The 21718-nt window shown below is 38.7% G+C and overlaps 1 protein-coding gene across 3 annotated transcripts in view; it reads left to right on the top strand.

Moving 5' to 3' along the window:
- LOC131125386 (low-density lipoprotein receptor-related protein 8-like) overlaps nucleotides 1-21507 on the top strand; it is a 70327-nt gene extending 48820 nt beyond the window's left edge. The window contains exons 8-18 of one of the 3 annotated variants that reach the window (XM_078791426.1): nucleotides 2462-2581; nucleotides 3012-3137; nucleotides 8662-8833; nucleotides 9494-9721; nucleotides 10843-10961; nucleotides 11191-11330; nucleotides 12857-12998; nucleotides 13552-13704; nucleotides 15013-15297; nucleotides 16163-16231; nucleotides 18931-21507. In XM_078791426.1, coding sequence (XP_078647552.1) covers nucleotides 2462-2581; nucleotides 3012-3137; nucleotides 8662-8833; nucleotides 9494-9721; nucleotides 10843-10961; nucleotides 11191-11330; nucleotides 12857-12998; nucleotides 13552-13704; nucleotides 15013-15297; nucleotides 16163-16231; nucleotides 18931-19274 — 1898 coding nt within the window. In that variant the 3' untranslated portion in view covers nucleotides 19275-21507. Of the gene's footprint in view, nucleotides 1-2461; nucleotides 2582-3011; nucleotides 3138-8661; nucleotides 8834-9493; nucleotides 9722-10842; nucleotides 10962-11190; nucleotides 11331-12856; nucleotides 12999-13551; nucleotides 13705-15009; nucleotides 15298-16162; nucleotides 16232-18930 lie in introns of all 3 variants that reach the window. The other 2 variants (XM_078791427.1, XM_058066887.2) reach the window with 2 other exon arrangements.
- The last annotated feature ends 211 nt before the right edge of the window (nucleotides 21508-21718 follow it).

Raw genomic sequence — 21718 nt, 5'->3', positions numbered from 1 at the left:
TAACTCTCTCAATTCCGAGAAAGAGCAATTACTGAATCTTGCTTTTCATTTGTCTGTACTTCATTTTCAAGAGTGCAGAAGGCTTGAATGGCAGATGACTGTCACTCAGCTATGTGGGTTACAGAGGTGAATATCGTGTCGCCTTTGCTTCTATAGGCTCCGTCTCATACACTGGATGAAACCCTGCTTTCAATGACTGGTTGAGTGGGTAACAAATAAAGATCAGTGGGTGAGGAATGTATTTAACAAGAAAGCTGCTGGCGATATTAAATATTCATAGTCTCGAATTTGGAGTGTTGTTTCTTTAGTAGTTTAATCCATTTTCTCTTTATCAACCCTGTGCAGTTGTCAGCCGTTTATTCTGCAGTGGTGCACATTTGTTTGTGCAAAGCCTCAATGCTGCATTGAACTAAATGATGTTTGGTTTTTTTTTTGGATCAGTCTGGTCTGTGAGTTAGTGTTGGTTTTACTTGGATATAATAGTGGAAAGACGTGTGGGGGGGAAATAATGTCATATTTGGATTTGTTTGCACATCTACTCATGAGTTAGTCTTTTACTTCCTGGTTCATGGAGGATGTAAACGTTCAATTAATGCAATATGCTGCATTTCCACTAGGGATCGACCGGTATGTTTTTTGGGGGGGCCGATGCTGACACCGATTTTTTTCCATCAGCCTTAGCCGATGGCCGATTTTGCTTGGGCCGATATTTGTGGACGATACTGCTTTTGCTCCCTCAATTTACATGAAAAAATGACAATGATAACAAATATTACAGGTCTTAAGTTTACACAAATATTTATTGAAATGTAAACACTGAACACAGTAGGATTCAGCTTTCTTAAACACACATTTAAACGACATTATCAACTTTAAAAGGTATAAATATTCAACTTTGTGCAAAACATTTCTGTCATAGTTTATCTAACATCGATGTGATGACTGCCCCCCACCCCCCACCTCCACACACACACAAACGCATCACACTGACACAATTTAGCATGTTGACATTAAACCTGTGTTGGTAACAGCTGTTCATATTAGCCTCCAACTACATCAACAGCTCCATAATTCCAACGGTAGGCACTTTTAAAGATGAAGCATTCAGCAGCATTCCTGGTTTTCCAACCCACAAACTAAACTATATTTTCAAGCATCATATATTGCATGCACTTGGCGTTCATGTTACCTATTTCAAAGCATGTGTCAATATTTCAACTAAATTTAACTGTTAGAGGCTAATTAAAAGTTGAAAACGTACCCTTGTTGTGATTCACCATTGTTGCAGTGTGGGAGGGGTACCGCGACTGGGTGTGTTGCAGGGTCCTCCGGCAACACAAAGCTGCCCGGCGGATGCCTGACTGAAAATAATGCGGCGAAAAAATACCTCGATATCGATACCGATTCAAGTAAAGAACGCAAATATCGGCCCGATATATCGGCCGATTTTTAATTTCTACTACATGGTACCTCATCAGTTCATCTCTACGCTTTATCTACACAAATCTATTGACAAAAGTAGGTACTGTAAAGTACTTCAGTCAAACCTAATTTTTGTACACCCCAGTTATGGAATGATTTGATTGTATTTGCATGCAACAAACTAGTTGGTGTGCCCGATATTGCATCATTCTGCCAAGTCTGATACCCAAAAATATTCCTGATTTAATGTCCATGCAAGTGTGAGAAACACACATTTGATCTCACCAGGACGTACAGGAAGTCCATTCTATCCATCCATCCATCCATCTATTGTCTGTACCGTGGAGCCTATCCCAACTGTCTTCAGGCAAGAGGCGGGGTACACCTTGGACTGGTTGGAAGTCCATTCCACATTTCTAATAATTTCATTGTTTTCTGTGTGTAAATCTATAATTATCATGTATCTTTATGTAATGGATTAATTGCCATAATGGCAAGGTGTTCCGCCTGGAGAGGCTCCAGGGGAGACGGGAAGGGAAGTGGGCTTCCAGCAGCCCGGAAATAGTGCCTGAAGCCCGGTTAGAATGATGGCTATTTCCTCCTGTTGGACGATTGGCCATCAAAACGAGGAATCCATTCATCTTCTTCTGGTTCCCGAAGGCAATGGCTTTTGCAGAGAAACCCAGGCTTTGTTTTGTGTGAAGAAATGAAAATAAAATATTTCATAGCCAGACATTCATTTTGTTCTTCCATTTAATGAGATGCACATCAGTTAGATCTCAAAGCTCGCTCTGAGGATCTTCTCTCGCAGCCTTCATCGTCGATGCGCTTATCTCAGGATGATGTTGCGTCTCTTTGATTTCTTCTCCGACAACATCTGATGAGGATGGACATAAAAGTAGCTGACAGTACAAGACGGGAGATATTATGAAACTGCTTGAAGATGAGATCCATTTCCTCAAATTCATACACCCAGACCAGATTTCATGTACCTTATCTCCGATTGGTTCCTTCTTATAATTCCCTTCTATTTTTCCAGGGCTTAACGAATGCACGATCAACAATGGCGGCTGCTCCCACGTCTGCATGGACCGACCCATTGGATTTGAGTGTCAATGCCCTGCCGGCTACCAGCTGCTGGACAAGAAGACTTGCGGGGGTAAAAATGTCCTTTTGTTGATTGACAGTACTCGTCCAGTGGGTGCTGACTAAATAGAATAGGCGTTATTTTTTGCAGCACTCTTGCTGCCATGTTTTGTGCTGCTTTTTAGTCCCACAGGAAAGGAGTAAAACACTTACACACACTCTCACCCTGATTCCTTTTAGATATTTCTCTAAAAAAAGAAGATACGAGTAATTGACACAGAAACACCCTTTTGTCCTCTAGATAGTTTCCTCCCGTCAGTTATCAGAGACAGCTTAGTTAATCAGCCAGCATACAGGTGCTCTTCTGCTTCTAAAATATATGACTTTACTTAGACTCCAGTCAGGCGCTCATCTGATGCTGCTCATGAGGGTGAATCAGTCACTCGTCGGTCTGTCTCTCCCCGCAGTTGATGGATAACCTCTCTTCCTTCTCCTCCCCGCAGACATTGATGAATGTGAGAACCCGGACGCCTGCAGCCAGATCTGCATCAACTACAAGGGGGATTTTAAGTGTGAGTGCTATGAAGGCTACGAGATGGATCCAGTCACAAAGACCTGCAAGGCGGAGGGTGAGTGGGAAATCATTAACGGAGCAGAAAAGCGGCAGGGTGTGTGACAGGATGGGATTTACATTGGAGGGTTTGTACGTATGAGATTAATTTTAACCTGACATGCTGCGAATCCAATGGAGGAGGAGACGATTCTGTTGGAAAAGGAGGATTGCCGTTTTTGTTGTCTTTACAAGCTCAACTTTCGTCATACTTGTTTACACTAGCGACTAGTGTTTATTTCTTATGTTAGTTCGGAGAATTCTTCTTATTCTTTCTTATTTGTCACTGTTTCCAATACATGGCTTCGCCACAAATCAATTTGGACCGCCACAAATACATTTGGCTCATCATAATAGGGCTGTCTGTGAATTTACATTGTCATACCGTAGATGACATCGTAACTCTGCTTCTTAACAAACCTCATGTGCAGAGAATCTGCCAGGGAATAAGAAGATGTAGCAGGAGGGATCAGTGTTTGTCACTATGTTTACTACTAAAGTATTGAGACCCTTCTAGATAAAATCTTATTCCCCTGTCTTCTTGGTAGAGGTGTACCGATCCAGTATTGATATTGGATATCGGGGTGATATCACCTAAAAAAAAAATTGGAATTTCCACAAAATATTAATCCTTATTTATAATAGTAATTTTTTGGACTTGGAGCATAGAAAACCTGTTTATGACCTTCTAAATTTGGCTGATCCAAGTCCGATATTGCAGCTTTTAATATCATCAAAGTTCTAGCGTTTGATTGAACTGTACGGGATTATACATAGGTATAGAAAAATCTTTTTTGTCAAAAATATTGAATGACAAGTTATATGTAGTATTGTGGTCACTAGGCATCATGGATGGGACATGACTTTATATTAGATTATCCTCATACTGCATGGAGTCAGCTGTGACATAGTCAAAACACCCGTTCGGTGTGGAAGTGGTACATTTTTGGCTTATTACTTCGCTCTTTTCTTCCCCACTTTGTTTGAAACCTGTTTTTAAAACAAATTTAAAAACAAATTGAAGTCTAACTAGTTAGATTGGTTGCATGTTTTGTTTAAAGTAGTAGCTGTTTTTTGTGTCCCTGCAGTGATGCAGTAGCCTGTGCATAAGTATTGTGCAAGTTGGTGTAAACAGGAATAATAGAAGTTTACATGTGACTATAGGGGTGCTATATCAAGTCTAGAGGGCTCTAAAAAATTATTTGCTCTCATTATGACAGTGTGATGTCCAACATTTTGAGCATTTTTATTCAAAACTTGAACTGAGGCATTTCAGTGTTGAGTTTCATCTTCGGGTCACTAAGCCGTTGTTGCGGAGAGGGTTGATAGGAGTGAAGACAGATTGTCCACTTTGTTGCTAAATCGAGATTCCTTCCAGTTTCACACTGCCTAATTGGTGTACTTCTTCAGTCAAACGCACATAATCCCAACCAGTCATGCTGTGAAGTTTTCATCGTTGCTGTAGACTTGCTCCAAGGCAATTTGTCACAGTGTGGAGGGACATATTTACCATCCTACCTGCATCCTTTTAAACACGCCAATGAATGACACATTCAGTCATGTTATGCTCAACTGTGACGAAATGTAACAAGTCTTGAGGGGAACCTAGTTGAGTCATGGTGGATGCTAATCACATTTAGTGCAATCTGGCCTCCAGTTAGTTATTTGCTATGTAGATTTGTGCAGAACAAAATGAACTGCTAAAAGGCCAATGCATATCTCATAACGCCAACCATCACATTTAATAAGACAGACTTCCAAAAAGATGTTTACGTTTTATTATTCCCGATGAGATGTTTTTACTCTTTGGAGTCCAGGGTGGAATTTCAAGCTCACCTTAAAAACTGTTTAAAATCACTCGACAATTTATTTTTTCTTTGTGAAAAATGTCACAAAAAATGTCAGTAATCCCTTCAGTACCAGCCATTTTAGACGATTTTTAGACTGATTTTTCAAGGCACACAGTTATATTATGTTCTCTGGCTTTAGATTATTGCTAAAGATTAGACTCTCATCTTTCATCAGAAAAAAAAAGTTTGTTTCTACCTTGTTGCGTTCTTTAGTAGCAGCAGAAACAGATAGGTAAGTTTCAGGAAAATATCAGTTCCCAACTAAAAAAAATTCACTACTTTTTTATGGTTTAAAACTACTTTTACACATTTTTAGCGTGCTATCTTTGCCTCTCACGCAGAAATACGATTGCTTGACCTAAACTAAGCATTTTCAAGCCAAACAATGGCAAAATGAACAAAAACACACATATAAAACGTTGGCTAGTAGCAAATTAGCAGTGTAGGGAGAGTGGCCGACAGCAGCTCCTGTGTGAATGTTCAATGTTTAACTCCAAACACTACACTGGTCTTTAGGTATCTGCAATGTTGCACTCAGCTGTCAGCTGTATCTCATTCATGTCTAAGATGGATTATTTACTATTAAGTCTATTATATTGAATAATACGGCTGCACGGTGACCGAGTGGTTAGCGCGCAGGCCTCAAAGCTAGGAGACCCGACTTTGATTCCACCCTTGGGCATCTCTGTGTGGAGTTTGCTTGTTCTCCCCGTGCATGCATGGGTTTTCTCCTGGTACTCCGGTTTCCTCCATGCTCAGTTAATGGCGACTCCAAATTGTCGAGTGTGAATGGTTGTTTGTCTATATGTGCTTTGTGATTCGCTGGCGACCAGTCCAGGGTGTACCCCGCCTCTTGGCCGAAGACAGCTGGGATAGGCTCCAGCACGCCCGTGACCCTCGTGACGATAAGCGGTATAGAAAATTAATGAATAATACAAGTGTAAATATGACTATAGGGGTGTTATTTAATGTATACAGGGCTCTAATTATGGTTAATTCAAACGCCCATGAACTGTATATATATAATAACAAAAATTCACAGATTGTGTTTGGGTCTGGAACCAACTATCCGGAATCAACAAGGGATGATTGTAATGTGTCTCTTTTCAAAATAATATGTTTGTCCCCTCACGAAAGTTGTATATAACATCATTGACGTGCTAAAGCCATAATCAGTTTGGCTACTTGGCGGCAGTGTTGACTTACCCCCTCTTCCTCTGCAACGGGCCTCTAACTCATGTACCTTCCTGCACCGAAAAGCGTACAAATGTGGGAAAACCATGACAAATATTATTGATCACAAGACAGGTTGAACTTGATGTATTTATACCATTTATGGACCGGTATGCAGTGCTGCATCGTCACACGTATGAGGTTGGGGACTGTGGAAACTGTCATTTTGTCATTTGGTCCCTATGGCTGCCAAGCTTTGCCATTTAATTTTCTGCAATTATGCGGCACTGATATCCCCTTCAGTGTATCTGTGTGTGTGATTCTGTGTACACTTGTGTATTTGTCTCTGCATGACTGCCAATGTGTGTTTGCTAACAATTTGCTGATGCTGGGGGACAACCGTGTGTCTGGGATGCCTGTCACAGCTCCACACTACTTGGAGTCAAGGGGGGGGGGCTGCCGTGATGGTCCTTAAAATCAGCAGGGGATCATTTGGTTGTCATCGAAATTGACAGTTTAGCCCCCAAAAGTGCCTGTTGAGCAGCAGCAGCAGCAGCTCCAGGGAGAATGTGGAAGGGGAAACATTTGGGAAGATGATACAACAAAGAGACTGTGAGACATTAAAGAAAAACAGGGACAAGTGGGGGGCATTAAGGACCGATGTCAACATCTGCCTCTGGAGAAAAGTGTCTTCCGCCTTTGCCAAGCAGGGAAATGTTTCCCTGCCGTTTCTTTAAAACCTTCCGTGCAGACACGCCATTTGGCTTTTTCCCGGCTGGCTGCAAATAATAAAACGAACACATGGTGATACATTGTAAATGTGCCGCAAGATGCTGTTTAATTTGAGGGTCTAATTAAAATGCAAGCTTGGTGACCTCATCTCTAAAAATAAACCAGACTATCCCCACATTAAGATGAAGGACACACTTGGGTGAAGGCAATTGTTGCTAATGGCTATTTGCTAATGACATAACAAAGGCTTGCACTAGGTACACGCCTGCATTAGTAGTTCTATTGTGATACTGGATGCTCCTAATATGCTTGGGATGTTTTACATCTTCCCATGTTGACATCCTAATATGTTTAATAGATTTCAGCTTTGTGGTGTACTTCACTTTTTCTTCTTTATTCCCATATTTTTTTTATTAAAAATAAAATTTAAAAAATTGTAAGATTACAACTTTTAGTCATATTATTATGACTTTATTCTCCTATCTATTATTTTAATAATTAAACTTTATTCTCATAAAATTATACCCTTTTTTGTATGATTTAGTTATTAATTTTCTACTGGACAGCAGCACATTAGAAAAATATAACTTAACAACTGAAAAAAAACTGCAGTAATTTACAAGAATAAAAAACATAATATTAATAGAAAAAGTTGTAAAGTCAAATTTTTTTAATTAATAAAATCTCAATATTTTGAGGAAAAATAATGTAATTTTAGTAGCATAAAGTAGAAATATTAAAGAAAGAAATCTTGTAATGTTTAGAATTAAACTTAAATTAAAATATGATGGTAATCAAGTCATAAAATTACGAGAAATTTACATTTACACAAAGAAAGTTTATATAACAATTTTACAAAATAAAATCAAAATATGAAAAGAAGAAAATCATATTCTAAAAAAAATTGAAAAAGTCACAATTTTAATATTAATGTATTTTAATTATTAATATTAAATTAATTACTTTAATATTAATATTACATTAAGACTACACTAATATTAATTAATGTAGTTAATTAATATCAATTATCAACAATATTATTATTACTATTTAATATCATTTTATACTATTATGAGAACAAAAATAGTGCAATTTTTATAAAAATATGCAATTTAGAGTCCTAATATGAAAATATTGTGGACATAAAGTCATAATACTACAAGAAGCAAGTTTATGAAGTTATTCGGTTTATTTAAGAGCTGAACAGGCTTTGTCATACCACATTTTCCTTGAGATATATATCAATTCTGGGCATATCTACATACGTGTTGCTTAACAAAATATTGCATTTTCCCCTTACATCATTTTATTTTTACCTGCTTTTTGTTTTGACACTTTCAGTGAGACAAATAGAGCTGAAACACCTCCTTGGCGCCATGTCAGCATCATGTTCTCCAAAGCAGTCTGTGGGCGTTTCTGTGTATTTACTCATGTCTTTTTGTCTTGATAAATATACAGCTGGAATGCTAAGTTGCTAGTGATGTAGGGCAAGAGGGATGCGGACAGACACTGGGATCAATACGCCAGCCATTCAGCAGTTTTTAATGAAGGGTAATTGTTGCCAGGAAAGGTTTTCACGCAAGCTTTTTGTCATTATTCACATGGTGAGTGATGTCATTGGGTTGTTAAAATATTATCTTGCGGTGCATCTTTACACACAAGTTAAGGGGTGAAAATGTCAAACAACAGAAAATAACACAAACACAACATGTTTTATAACACAGACACCACCTTCTTGTTTTGCTATGAGTCATTTTTTTAAACTCATGAGTATTTCAACATTTTCAGGAAAAAGCCCGTACCTACTGTTCACGAACCGACATGAGATTCGACGTATCGACTTGGTAAAGAGGGACTACAGCCAGGTGGTTTCCACCCAGAAGAATGCCGTTGCTCTAGATCTGGATGTGGCCAACAACAGGATCTTTTGGTGCGATCGTTTTCATAGGAAAATCTACAGGTATTACGATTGACATCATCAAGGACTCAATCTCACCTTTGGAGCAAGCAAGTAACGGCATACCTGTACTCCTTGACCCAGAACATTTAACCTCATGTTGCTATCCCAAATTCATTTTCTCCCTAGAGTCACTTCTAATTGGAACAGGATGTTATTTTTATACCGAAAGTGGCGATCTCTGGGGGGAAAATAAAATGGAAATTCCTGTTTGGGAGCCCATGTGCACGGCCCTCACCTCACACCTCTGTCAGGGTGACATCATTAGCGTGAGGGAGTGGGGGGGTGGCGCCCCTGAGCCAGGCCTTGTCTATTCTGATAAGTGGTCCAACCAAGAAGGACTCTAACCTCGGCATGAACCTGCTTAATGCATGACTCAAGGCTATAGCCTCCCTGCAATCGCTTTGCGGAACAAGGTAGAATAAATGTTATTTGTCGACACAAATGAACTCTTTTTGATTCATTTTTTTTCGTGTTTTAAAAATAAAATTAATGTATGCATGGATATTTTGTCCATTTTATTCAGCAAAGTGATGCAGTGCAAGTTATACACCACTGAAAGCTATGACTGCAGTAATAAGCATATTATATAATACAGTATTTTTACACTACAATGTGTTGTTTTCCTTTCTTTTTTCTTCCTCCCTCCCCCAATCTTATCAGTGCCTTCATCCACGAAGCGAGTGACCCGTCTCAGCAGGTACAACTGGTGGATTCGTCTCTGCAAACCCCGGTGGGTCTTGCGCTGGACTGGCTGCAGCACAACCTTTACTGGGCCGATTCGGGAGACAAATCCATCTCGGTAGCCTCGGTGGACGGCACCAAGAGACGCGTCCTCATCAACACTGACCTGAGCGAGCCCAGAGCTATCGCGCTGGATCCACATCACGGGTGAGGTGCATGCGTCATGTGTGTAGGAACACAAAAGATTCATCCTATTGTGTGACCTTCAATACTTAATACAAGTCAGTAGTGTTCATAACACTACTGAGGAGTGAGTACTCAGTAGAGTTCATAACGATCCTATATGGGGAGGTGCGTCATAATCATGAAAGATGGTAACAGGGAACTCTGATTAGTTCAATAAACGATGGCAAAATATTGGAAAACATGCAAGTCATTTTGCACAAACTGATCTGGTGCATCGTTTTTTTTTACAGAGGAAATGGGAATTTTATTGTGCCAATAGTCTATTAACATCATATTAAACATTGCTTCATTTAGACATCACATTCAAAGCCCAATATTTTTGTTGCGTGCTAATAAAGATGCCCAAGTAGCACTAATTATTATTTTTTTTATTATAAAACACGTATTGCTATTTTTTGCAAGTAATTAGAATGAAACTCTCTTTTTTCCAGTTTTATGTACTGGTCAGACTGAACATGAAACTGAAAAAAAAATCTGCAGTAATTTACAAGAATAAAAAGCTAAATATTAATAGAAAAAATTGTAATCTAGCAAGGAAACAAGTCTTATTTTTTCATGAATAAAATCTTAATACTTTGAGGAAAAATAATGTAATTTTAGTAGCATAAAGTTGAAATATTAAAGAAAGAAATCTTGAAATGTTTATAGTTAAACTTAAATAAAATTAATATATAATATATAATACATATAAATATTATAATATATATAATATAATATAAATAAAATAAATATATTATAATATATATTTATAATATATATAATAATAATAAAATATGATGGGAATCAAGTCATAAAATTACGAGAAATTTACATTTACATGAAAAAAAGTTTATATAACAATTTTACAAAAATAAAGTCAAAATATGAAAAAAGAAAATCATATTCTAACGAGAAAAAAGTCACAATTTTAATAAATAATAATTTATGAGAACAATATTATTATTATTATTGGTATTATTATTATTATTGTTATTATTTAAGCTCTTATTATTTCTTTATAAAACACTTGTTGCTATTTTGTGCATTTTCACAAAATCCCACGGGCTGTGTAAGTAATTAGAATGAATCTCTCTTTTTTCCAGTTTCATGTACTGGTCAGACTGGGGAACAAGAGCCAAGATAGAGAAGTCCGGGATGAATGGAGTGGACCGGCAGGTGCTGGTTGCTGATAACATTGAATGGCCAAATGGCATCACGCTGGGTGAGAGCAGAACGGCTGTTCATCATACAGTGTTGTTAAATGTGATGGATGATGGCGATTCAAGTGGAGTTTCACTTTTGCTTTGGAATTTTGTACTTATTGATGAACACGGTAGAAGTTGCAGTCATCTAATCAAGATAATCTTGTCTTTAAACATAATCAATGATGGGATTTGTTGGTGCCTGGTGGCAAGACAATCAATTATACCTACGTATGTTTGTTTTCTCAGATGTTGCCAACCGCCGTCTGTACTGGGTGGACTCCAAGCTGCACCTCATAGCCAGCGTGGACCTGAAAGGAGCTCATCGTAGAACACATATGGCCAGTGCGGAGACGCTGGGGCACCCCTACGCCCTGGCTGTGTTTGAGGTTTGTGTGTGTTTCATTCAGAATTGATGAATTGATGGCAGGCTGGAAAGCAGGGGTGGCAAAAGAGCAGCCGTGGAGCCGTTTGCGGCTTGCAGCGCATTGCAAAAATATAATTTAACAAGAAAACCAAAAAAATAAAGCAGTAATTTTGCAAGAATATTGCAATATTATCAGGAAAAATAGCATATTGTAGTACATTCATTCATTTTCTACCGAGAGGCGGGGTACACCCGACACATAAGGCAAACAACCATTCACACTCACATTCATACCTATGGACAATTTGGAGTCGCCAATTAACCGTGTCCTTCAGTTACAATACATTCAGGAGCAGATTGTTTTTTTTCAACACCGCCACCGCGGCAGCGGCATTGTGTAATGATGCCCTAATGATGACAAACAGATTGGACAATAAATCAGAATGACATGCACAAGAAGAAACATCAGTACTTTAAATAGAGCCACTTGGAGAACAATAAAAGCTTAAAGAAAGGCCTGCAGTGAGGTTCTTAATGAGGTTCTAATATACTTTTAGTTCTGACAAAACTGCATTTTACACTCAAAAGGTAGAGGATATGTACATTACATTTACCAATACAAGTTAATAAAACCTGTTGGTTGTTAATAAAAACATACATAATGCATTACTGCCAGAAGAGCGACTCAATGGAGGACATGCAACATAGTTGAATGCCGTTGCAGTGCTGCCTCTACCCGGAGCCCAGAGGGAGGCTGACGTCATTGCAGTGCCCTAATGAATGCATTGCTTAGGCGCAATACCTTATGGGAAGACTTTTTTCATTTCATGCTTGTATTGATACATGTTTGCATATTTCTGTTGGATTGTTAAGTTGCTGTGTGATGAATTTAGTGTTTTTCTCAGTAAGATGACACCATGAGTCAGACTGTTATGTGGTTATGTGTTTCATTTCATGCTTGTATTGATACATGTTTGCATATTTCTGTTGGATTGTTAAGTTGCTGTGTGATGAATTTAGTGTTTTTCTCAGTAAGATGACACCATGAGTCAGACTGTTATGTGGTTATGTGTTTCATTTTATACTTGTATTGATACATGTTTGGATATTTCTGTTGGATTGTTAAGTTGCTGTGTGATGAATTTAGTGTTTTTGTCAGTAGGATGACACCATGAGTCTTATGTGGTTATGTGTTTCATTTTATACTTGTATTGATACACATTTGCATATTTCTGTTGGATTGTTAAGTTGCTGTGTGATGAATTTAGGGTTTTTCTCAGTAAGATGACACCATGAGTCAGACTGTTATGTGGTTATACTGTTAAATATACTGACCTCTTGCCATTTTCAGTGGGTTGACAAAGTTCTTAGTGTTTCCTCACTGACTCGCAGAAGGAACTCTAGTAGTAGTTCTGAACCAAAAGAGATGTCACAAGATTAGAATTTAGCCACAAATTTTAAGAAAAAAGTACCGGAATGTACTGTAATATTGCATCCAATTTCTACTAGTAACAACAAAGTGTTTGTGCTGCAAACATTCCCCTGCAGGATCGTATCTACTGGACAGACCGAGACAAGGCGTCAGTCTTCATGGCCAACAGACTGACAGGTCAGGACGTTCACACCTTGGCTGAAAACCTCAATGACCCCCACGACATTGTGGTCTTCCACCAGCTCCGACAGCCGCAAGGTGCGTGGGCATTATGGCTGCTTGAGTGCTATAGACGCTCCCATTCTCACAGCATTAACACATAGCACCTTCCGACACTGAGATTGTGTGAGATGAACCACATCTGTGTGACCGCTCTGTGGGATTGTGTTACCCCGGGCACGTACATAAATGATGAGGTGAGGTTTGGGGAATGTGGCGTACTCATCAAAGCACTAAGCAGTCCTTTACTGTCTCCAAACTTGCTGCAAACCTGATTTCCCTCAGAGGATGATGTAAAATTGATTAATCATGACTCTGATGGCTTTGCATTTTTATGTGTTGCTTTCCAATCGGCTTATTTTATTATATGTGTGCCTTCCGTTGCATGATGTGTTCCTATTTATATGCTAATCCATCTTGTCATTCTTTCATTTCATTCATTCATCTTTCATTTCTATACACAAACATAAGCACAGCCCATCACATTTCAGCTCCCATTTTTTTTTATACATCATCATAGTCATATGCACATCTTGGGTATAACTTAGTAGTCAGTGTACTTCAGTGTAACGTGGTCCATTTCCTCCTGCAGGTCCTGACAGTTGTAATCTCGGCAGCGTGGCCAATGGAGGCTGCGAGTATTTATGTCTTAAAGCTCCACAGATTACAGAGCACTCTCCTAAATACACCTGCGCCTGCCCCGATGGACAAGACCTTGGTCCTGATATGAGGGGCTGTGTGCCAGGTGAGGCTGCTTTGGTCTATAAAATGTAATCAATGGGATCTTAAAGGGATTTGTTGAGAACATCCGCAATACACTCTCACACGAGAGTGTCCAAAGTCCAGTTCATAATGAAAAATACTACTACTCTGTGTGCATACTGCCAACCACGCCTTCCCCCACCGAGACAGTCATGCCATTGTTCTATGGAACTAACATGCCAAGGTGCTGAAACCAATACACAGAATTAACTCTCTTCCTGCCTGATTGGAGGCAGGAGACAAAGAAAACAGACATGCACTCACATGGCGATATATCGAGACCGGCAAAATTTGCAAGTTCATTTTCATATTTTATTATGTGATTAAATTCATTGATTGTCGTCCCAGTGTTGTTCCTCCATGTTATATAATATCTAAACATTTGTAAAATTAGGTTGGGGTTAAGTTATTATTATGAGATTATGAGAGTAACTTCCAAATATAATGATAATAATAATGTGGGAGTATAAAATGTGTGTGTCAAGGGAGTATAAATGTATAAAATGTGTGTGGGAATAATGTGTAATAATAGTAATATTACGAGGAGAAAATGTACAAACAGAAAGTTGACACAAAAATAAAATAATTTTCCAAGAATAAAGTCAAAATATTGACAGAAAAAAATATATTCTAATGAGAGGAGAAAAAAGGTTAAAATTTAGGAGAATATTCTGGTAATATTTTGAGAAAAAATTTCATTTTAGTAGCATAAATATTGAAGTATTAAAAAAAGTTGTGATACCGTATTATGAGACAAACAAAATGAATGTACAAGCGGAAAGTTGACACAAAAATAAAATAATTTTCCAAGAATAAAGTCAAAATATTGAGAGAAAAAAATATATTCTAATGAGAGGAAAAAAAGGAGAATATTCTGGTAATATTTTGAGAAAAATTGTCATTTTAGTAGCATAAATATTGAAATATTAAAAAGTTGAAATAAAGCTGTACTTTATTTTTTGGGGGGAAAAGTTCATCAAAAAGTTAATATTATGAGAATAAAGTCAGAATATTTTGCTAATAAAATGATAATATTACTAGAAGACAAATTTGATTATGTAAATAGAAAGTTTGAATATTTGGGGGAAAAAAATGCAAAAATGGTGATCAAAAATAGCAAAAAACAATATTTATACTATTTGTACAAATAATAGACTTAATAAATAATAGACATGTTTGTAATCATAATATTAACAGTCTATTTATGATTTTAAACATTGAAGCTATACTACAGTTAAGCATCCTCAAATATATATTTGTTTACATTTTCTCTTTCCTTTGCGGGCAGCAGCACCTCGAAACGACATGCCTCCAACATCCTCGCCAGCTCCGCCTTCACCTGCTACCGCGGCAGCTGCTCCCAAAGACTTCCTCCCGCCTTCGGAGGGAGCCTCGCAGGCGGACGCCACGCCTCTTTTGACCACATCGCCTCTTGACACCCTCGAGCCCCACACGTCCCTCAGCACCGTGAAGGCGGTGTCATCGCAGGAATCCAAGGCGCTGGGGTCTCACTCCACCGCCACTGTGACTGTGGAGTCCACCACGCCTGGGGGGGACAGCAGCGTGTCACAACACTGTAAGCTAACTAACAACTTTGTTAATGAGTTGATGTGTAATGTCACTTTTATTGAAAATGTTGATTGGAAATCAAGTCCACGTCGAGGAGGGGGAGTAGTGAGCCTTTTTGTTTTGGGATGTCTGTAAATTAGCTAATCGGGCCTTTGGGGCAATTTTTTTTACCTCCGTAAAAAGCATGAGTGAGTTTTTTTGTGGAATAATTTGTAGTCCATCAAACATGAACTGAACTACAACATCAATTGTGAGCCAGTAGGCCTGAATGGAGCCTTCCGATAGACACACCCTTGGATGGATGGATGGGTGGGTGGATGGGTGGATGGATGATTTAAATAATTTTGAATAAATAATAATAATTTTATTCAGTATTATTATTATTATTATTATTATTATTATTATTATTATTATTATTATTATTATTATTATATAATTCAGTAATTCAATAATAACATTCAGCTCCATGCACAATGTGTGGCCTTGTCTGCCGTGCAGTAGATAAGTGTATGTATGAATTAAAATGTGTGTGTGTGTTTGTGTGTGTGTGACATTGTACCTTAATGTAGTCTGGATAAAGGAACCTTCAAAGGGAGTATCAAAGTCACAATGGCCACTTGAGAATTCCGCATGAGGCTCCTAATTCCTAATGTACATTTATTCTCTTTTTTCACCTCTTTGTAAAAATGCACCAAGTTTGTTTTATCGTCCTTCCGCTTCCAGAAGCACTCCTCCCGCCTCCCTTTCTTATCGCTCATTTTTCCCCCTCACACATTTTCATTCCTTAATTACCCTTCCTCGTCATTTTTACTCCCTTTTCTCCCATCCTATCTCCTTCTAATGCTTCTGTCTTGTTTCCTTTCCTCTTCCAGCTGGAGGTGAGCATTTCATCCTGGGTGAGAATCTGACAGTGGCTGTTTTAGGAGTGGTCATCCCTATTGGTGAGTCGCATTAGTCTTCTTATGTGTGTGGCTGCTATTGGCTGTGGCTGATATGCACGATCGGAGATGTCTGGTCCTAAGGTCCGCTTCTCTGCGGTTCCTCAGGAGTCATAGTCTGTGTGTCTGACATCTCTGCATTATTCACATCCCATTGTGTTATGCTTGGTTTTGTTTTTTTATGCAGCTGTCCCTGCATAGTGACAGTATCTCTGTACTACTGTCTACGGTGCGTTTAAGAAGGGCTGGCTCACACACAATGCCAAAGGAAATGAAATGGTCTTAAATTGTTTCAAATTCATTTACTTTTTTTGATTGAACATTTTTCTGAAACTCTCTCAACATGGGTGTATAGAGCAGATTATACTTGGGAAATGTAGCTAATTTATTATTTTAATTTTAATTTTAATTTTAATTTTAATTTTAATTTTAAGTTTAAGTTTAATTTTAATTTTAATTTTAATTTTAATTTTAATTTTAATTTTAATTTTAATTTTAATTTTTACATGTTTAAAAAATATACTATATTTTATTATTTATCATATTTGTTATTAAATAAATTTAAAATAATAATGTATATTTTTTAAATAATATATTAATGAGAATTAATTTAATTTGACAAACATAATATTTAAAAAAACTGGTAAAGGAGAAACAGGAGGAAATCTCAAAAAATGAAACCACTACACTGCACCAAAAAGCTTCCCATGTTAAAAGATATCATCTTAATTCTTCATAATGAGTCCAATTTCATTTCATTTGATGAAAGAAAAGTAAAGACTACTTATCCTTCCTCCCATCTATTCTTCAACGTTCTGCAGTGTTGGAGAGCTGAGTTTTGTTATGCAATCCAAATATTTATCACTGGAAAAAGTATGCAATGTATGCAATTATTATACAATGGTGTGAAGGAGTGTTTGCCCCCTGATTTCATATTTTTTTGCATGTTTGTCACATTTAGATGTTTCAGATCATCAAACAAATTTTAATATTAGTCAATGAGAACACAAAATGCAGTTTACAAATGTAACTTTTTATTATTAAGGACAAAAAAAATCCAAACCTTGGTCCACCCTTAGTAGCAACAACTGCAATCAAGCCGTTTGTGATAACTTGCAATGAGTCTCTTTACATCTTTGCAGAATTGTTGTCATTCCGCCACATTGGAGGCTTTTCCAGCATGAAGTACCTTTTTAAGGTCATGCCACAGCATCTCAAAAGGATTCAGGTTAGGACTTTGACTAGGCCACTCCAAAGTCTGAAGTTTTGTTTTTTGGTGGACTTGCTGGTGTGTTTTGGATCATTGTCCTGCTGAAGAACCCAAGTTGGTCACCAAGAGATGGCCGGACATTCTCCTTCAGACAGCAGAATTCATGGTTCCATTTATCCCAAGACCCGAAGACCATCACACTACCACCACCATATTTTACTGTTGGTATGGTGTTCTTTTAATGAAATGCAGCGTTCTGCCATGCAGGCCATTTTTGCCTAGTGTCTTTCTTACAGTGGAGTCTTACAGTCTTACAGTGGAGTCATTTGGTTTTTCTTCAGCCAATCAGAGGTGGACTTGTTGGTGTGTTTTTGATCATTGTCCTGCTGAAGAACCCAAGTTGGTTTCAGCTTGAGGTCACCAAAAGATTCATCATAGCAAGTCTTCCAAATCCTGAAACAGCAAAACAACCCTAGACCATCACACTACCACCACCATATTTTACTGTTGGTATGGTGTTCTTTTAATGAAATGCAGCGTTCTGCCATGCAGGCCATTTTTGCCTAGTGTCTTTCTTACAGTGAAGTCATTTGGTTTTTCTTCAGCCAATCAGAGGTGGACTTGCTGGTGTGTTTTGGATCATTGTCCTGCTGAAGAACCCAAGTTGGTTTCAGCTTGAGGTCACCAAGAGATGGCCGGACATTCTCCTTCAACAGAATTCATCACAGCAAGTCATCCAAATCCTGAATTAGCAAAACAACCCCAGACCATCACACTACCACCACCATATTTTACTGTTGGCATATTTTACTGTCTTTTTTTGAAATGTGGCACACCTTCCTAAAAGTTCAACTTTTGTCTCGTCGGACTACAGAGTTTTTTCCCAAAAGTGTTGGGGATCATCAAGATTTTTTCTGGGAAAATTGAGATATTGTGTTGAGTAGTTTTTTTGGTCTTGGAACGCTGCCATTCAAGCCGTTTTTGAGCTTTTTTTTTACCTTAACTGAGGCAAGTGAGTGCAGTTTTTTGGATGTTGTTGTGGGGTCTTTTGTGACCTCTTGGATGAGTCGCTGCTGCGCTCTTAGGGTCATTTTGGTTGGCCGGGAAGGTTCACCACTGTTCCATATTTTTGCCATTTGTGGATAATAGCTCACACATGGGCCACGTTGGTTCAAGGTCATTTAAAAACTGTATTTTGTGTTCAGTTGTGTTGTCATTGGTTTATGATTTAAAATATTTTAGTGTGACAAAAAAGGTAAAAAAATAAGAAAACAGGAAGGAGGCAAACACCTTTTCACACTCTTGTATATAAAGCAGTGCAACCTTGACTTGACTTTTGGCGACCCCTCCCACGCACGACCTCTCCATCACGTCCCCCGCATGCCAGTCAGGCTCCTCATTGTGTGTCATTTCATGCCATGGGCTCGTTATGCCTCATTAACGCTCCCCCCCTCCTTCCCCCCTCCCGCGGCTGTGTGTTAAACGCATGCAGTTCCTATCGTTGCCACAGTGGTTTTCGGCCTGGTCTGCGCCGGGGTCTACCTGGTGTGGCGGAACTGGAGACGCAACTCCACCAAGAGCATGAACTTCGACAATCCTGTCTACCGTAAAACCACCGGCGAGGGCGAGGAGGACGAGATCCACATCGGTCGAACTGACGCCATCGGGCACCACGCGCACCACCACCACCCGTACCCGCAAGCCGTCGGTATGGGAGTCGTCGGTGCTGGGGGTGGAACCTGCCCGCAGTTCATCACCTTGCCTCTTGGGGGCAGCATGCCTGATCCGGGGACTCACTGGTACACGGAGCAGCCGATGCTCGCCGCTGCAAAGTGAAGCAACAGGAAGAAGGAAAGATGGCCGCCCCCAGGCACACGCACACATGATGACGACATATCATCAAATATTATCTATACCGGTTTTCCTAACTGGATGAATTTGGATCTATTTTTCTCCGATGAATCATCCGATCTTATGCATTCATGGGAGTGTGTGTGCGCCACATGTTTTGTAACAAATCCGATGAGTGTTACGTTTCTTTGTTACGTTGTATGACATTGTGGAGCCGCGTTGATGGGACAATCTGTACAGATTCACCACAGAATCGGTCGATATGTAAAAAAAAAAAAAAGGCGCCTTTTTGTGTTTTTTTTCGTTGTTACTTCAGCGATTCATTTCTGCCACTTATCCTCACGACTGTCGTGGGTGGTGCTGGAGCCTATCCCACCCTGGACTGGTTGCCAGCCTATCACAGGGGCACATATAGACAAACAACCATTCACACTCACATTCACTAACCTAGCGTGTTTTTGGAATGTGGTAGGAAACCGGAGTACCCGGAGAAAACCCACGCAAACACGGGGAGAACATGCGGAACACTCCACACAGAGATGGCCAAAGGTGGAATTGAACTCGGGTCTCCTAGCTGTGAGGCCTGTGCACTAACCACTCATCCGCTGTGCAGCCGTTTTCTCATATTATGTTGACAATATTTCATAATAGCAGTGTAAACATGACTATAGGGTTGTTATGTCATGTCTAGAGGGCTCTAATTTTGTATAAAACCACATTAAAAAGGCTGTAGACAGGTTTTCTAAGCCCCCAAAAATACAAAAATATTGTATTTATAAATAAGGAATTGTCTGAAATTCACTTACCACGGTCAGATCAGGAACCAATAAACGATAAACGAGGGATTACTGTATTGAAAAAGATGGGCTTTTGTAACAAATCCGATGAGTGTTACGTTTCTTTGTTACGTTGTGTGACATTGTGGAGCCGCGTTGATGGGACAATCTGTACAGATTCACCACAGAATCGGTCGATATGTAAAAAAAAAAAAATGGCGCCTTTTTGTGTTTTTTTTTGTTGTTACTTCAGCAATTCATTTCTGCTGCTTCCTCACCGCCGGTCCAGACCTCGACCTTTCAACACTCGGAAAAGTGACGATACTGCACAGAGCAGAAAGAAGCCCCCCCCTCCCCTTACACAATCCCCTCTTCACTGTGACTTTTAAATGGTACAAAGTGTGAAAGCAGCAATACATCACAATGAGAGTATTCTATTGTGCGTATTGATGCTGTTTTTCTAGTCGAGAGGAAGCGATGTGCTCGCCTCCACCAAATATAAACAAGCATGATTAATTGCATCACAATGCAGTCACTGTTACACACACACACACACACACAAAAACATGTTTGAGCCCCCAGCAGGTGGCTGCAGATATCACAAAACCACCCCTGACAGCTCAAGTGTGTATGTGTGTGTTTATGTGTGTGTTCGCTATTACGCACGTGACTGGCGATATTCATCCCACAGCCATATTTGAACAGTTTTTAATGCTCTCTGTTGCACAACCCTCTCCGAATGCCTTGTGTGTGTGTGTGTGTGTGTGTCGCATGGATGGAGTGACGAGGGTGTTTTTTTGACTCATTGATGTGTAAATATGTTTTCATAAGGTTTTTTGTAATAATGTACGATAGCCTACAATGATGTAAAACGGACCATGTATATAAGATTTTAGATAAATTGATGACAGGTATATTAATTTATTTGTACAAAGAGAGCACTGCATTTCCTGCTTGTAAGAAAATCCAAATTATTCACCAAAAAGCTTATTGTGCATCATTTAGCGTTTTTTTTCTATGTTAATCCATATAAAAAAAAAATACTGTGCCCCACTCCCCCGCCTTCCAAAAAAAACACTTTTTTGACATTTCACATACCTTGGCGTTAATGTTTAAAAAAAATAATAATAATGTTTGTGCCTTGGTTTGTTTGATTTTGGTTGTTGTCATGAGAACACTGGCTACTTGCAAAGACTAACTTTATTGAAACCAAACTGGTTCCACTTCTGTGATGTATTACTTTTGAATATCTCTATATATTGATACATAAAGTTGGACTGAAAGTTTTCATAATGTGTGCGCTTTTATTTCAATGCAGACAAAATACTTTTCACATGTCTCGAACCGTGTGCATTTAGGCCAGAAATGGTCCACAGGCTGCATTTTGCACACCCATGTTCTCTAAAAAAAAAGTTGAAATTTTCAAATTTTGTTGAAATTTTTCAATTCAATTCAAAGAAACAAGTATGTTTGAATTTGAAGAACAAATGTTAAAACATTAGTTTGGGTAAAAATGTATAATGTATGGAAAAAAGACGAGTTCATACTAGTATGCTTATGTAAATGTCTTTTTTTCTCATATTATGTCGAAAATATTTCATAATAGCAATGTAAAAGAGACGATAGGGTTGTTATGTCATGTCTAGAGGGCTC

Source organism: Doryrhamphus excisus, linkage group LG6 (genome assembly GCF_037039965.1).
Source record: "Doryrhamphus excisus strain RoL-2023G ecotype Guam linkage group LG6, RoL_Dexc_Guam_v1.1, whole genome shotgun sequence".
In the NCBI taxonomy this organism is placed as follows: domain Eukaryota; kingdom Metazoa; phylum Chordata; class Actinopteri; order Syngnathiformes; family Syngnathidae; genus Doryrhamphus; species Doryrhamphus excisus.
Note: the sequence above shows the minus strand (reverse complement) of the source record. Positions and strands in the feature narration are given on the sequence as shown.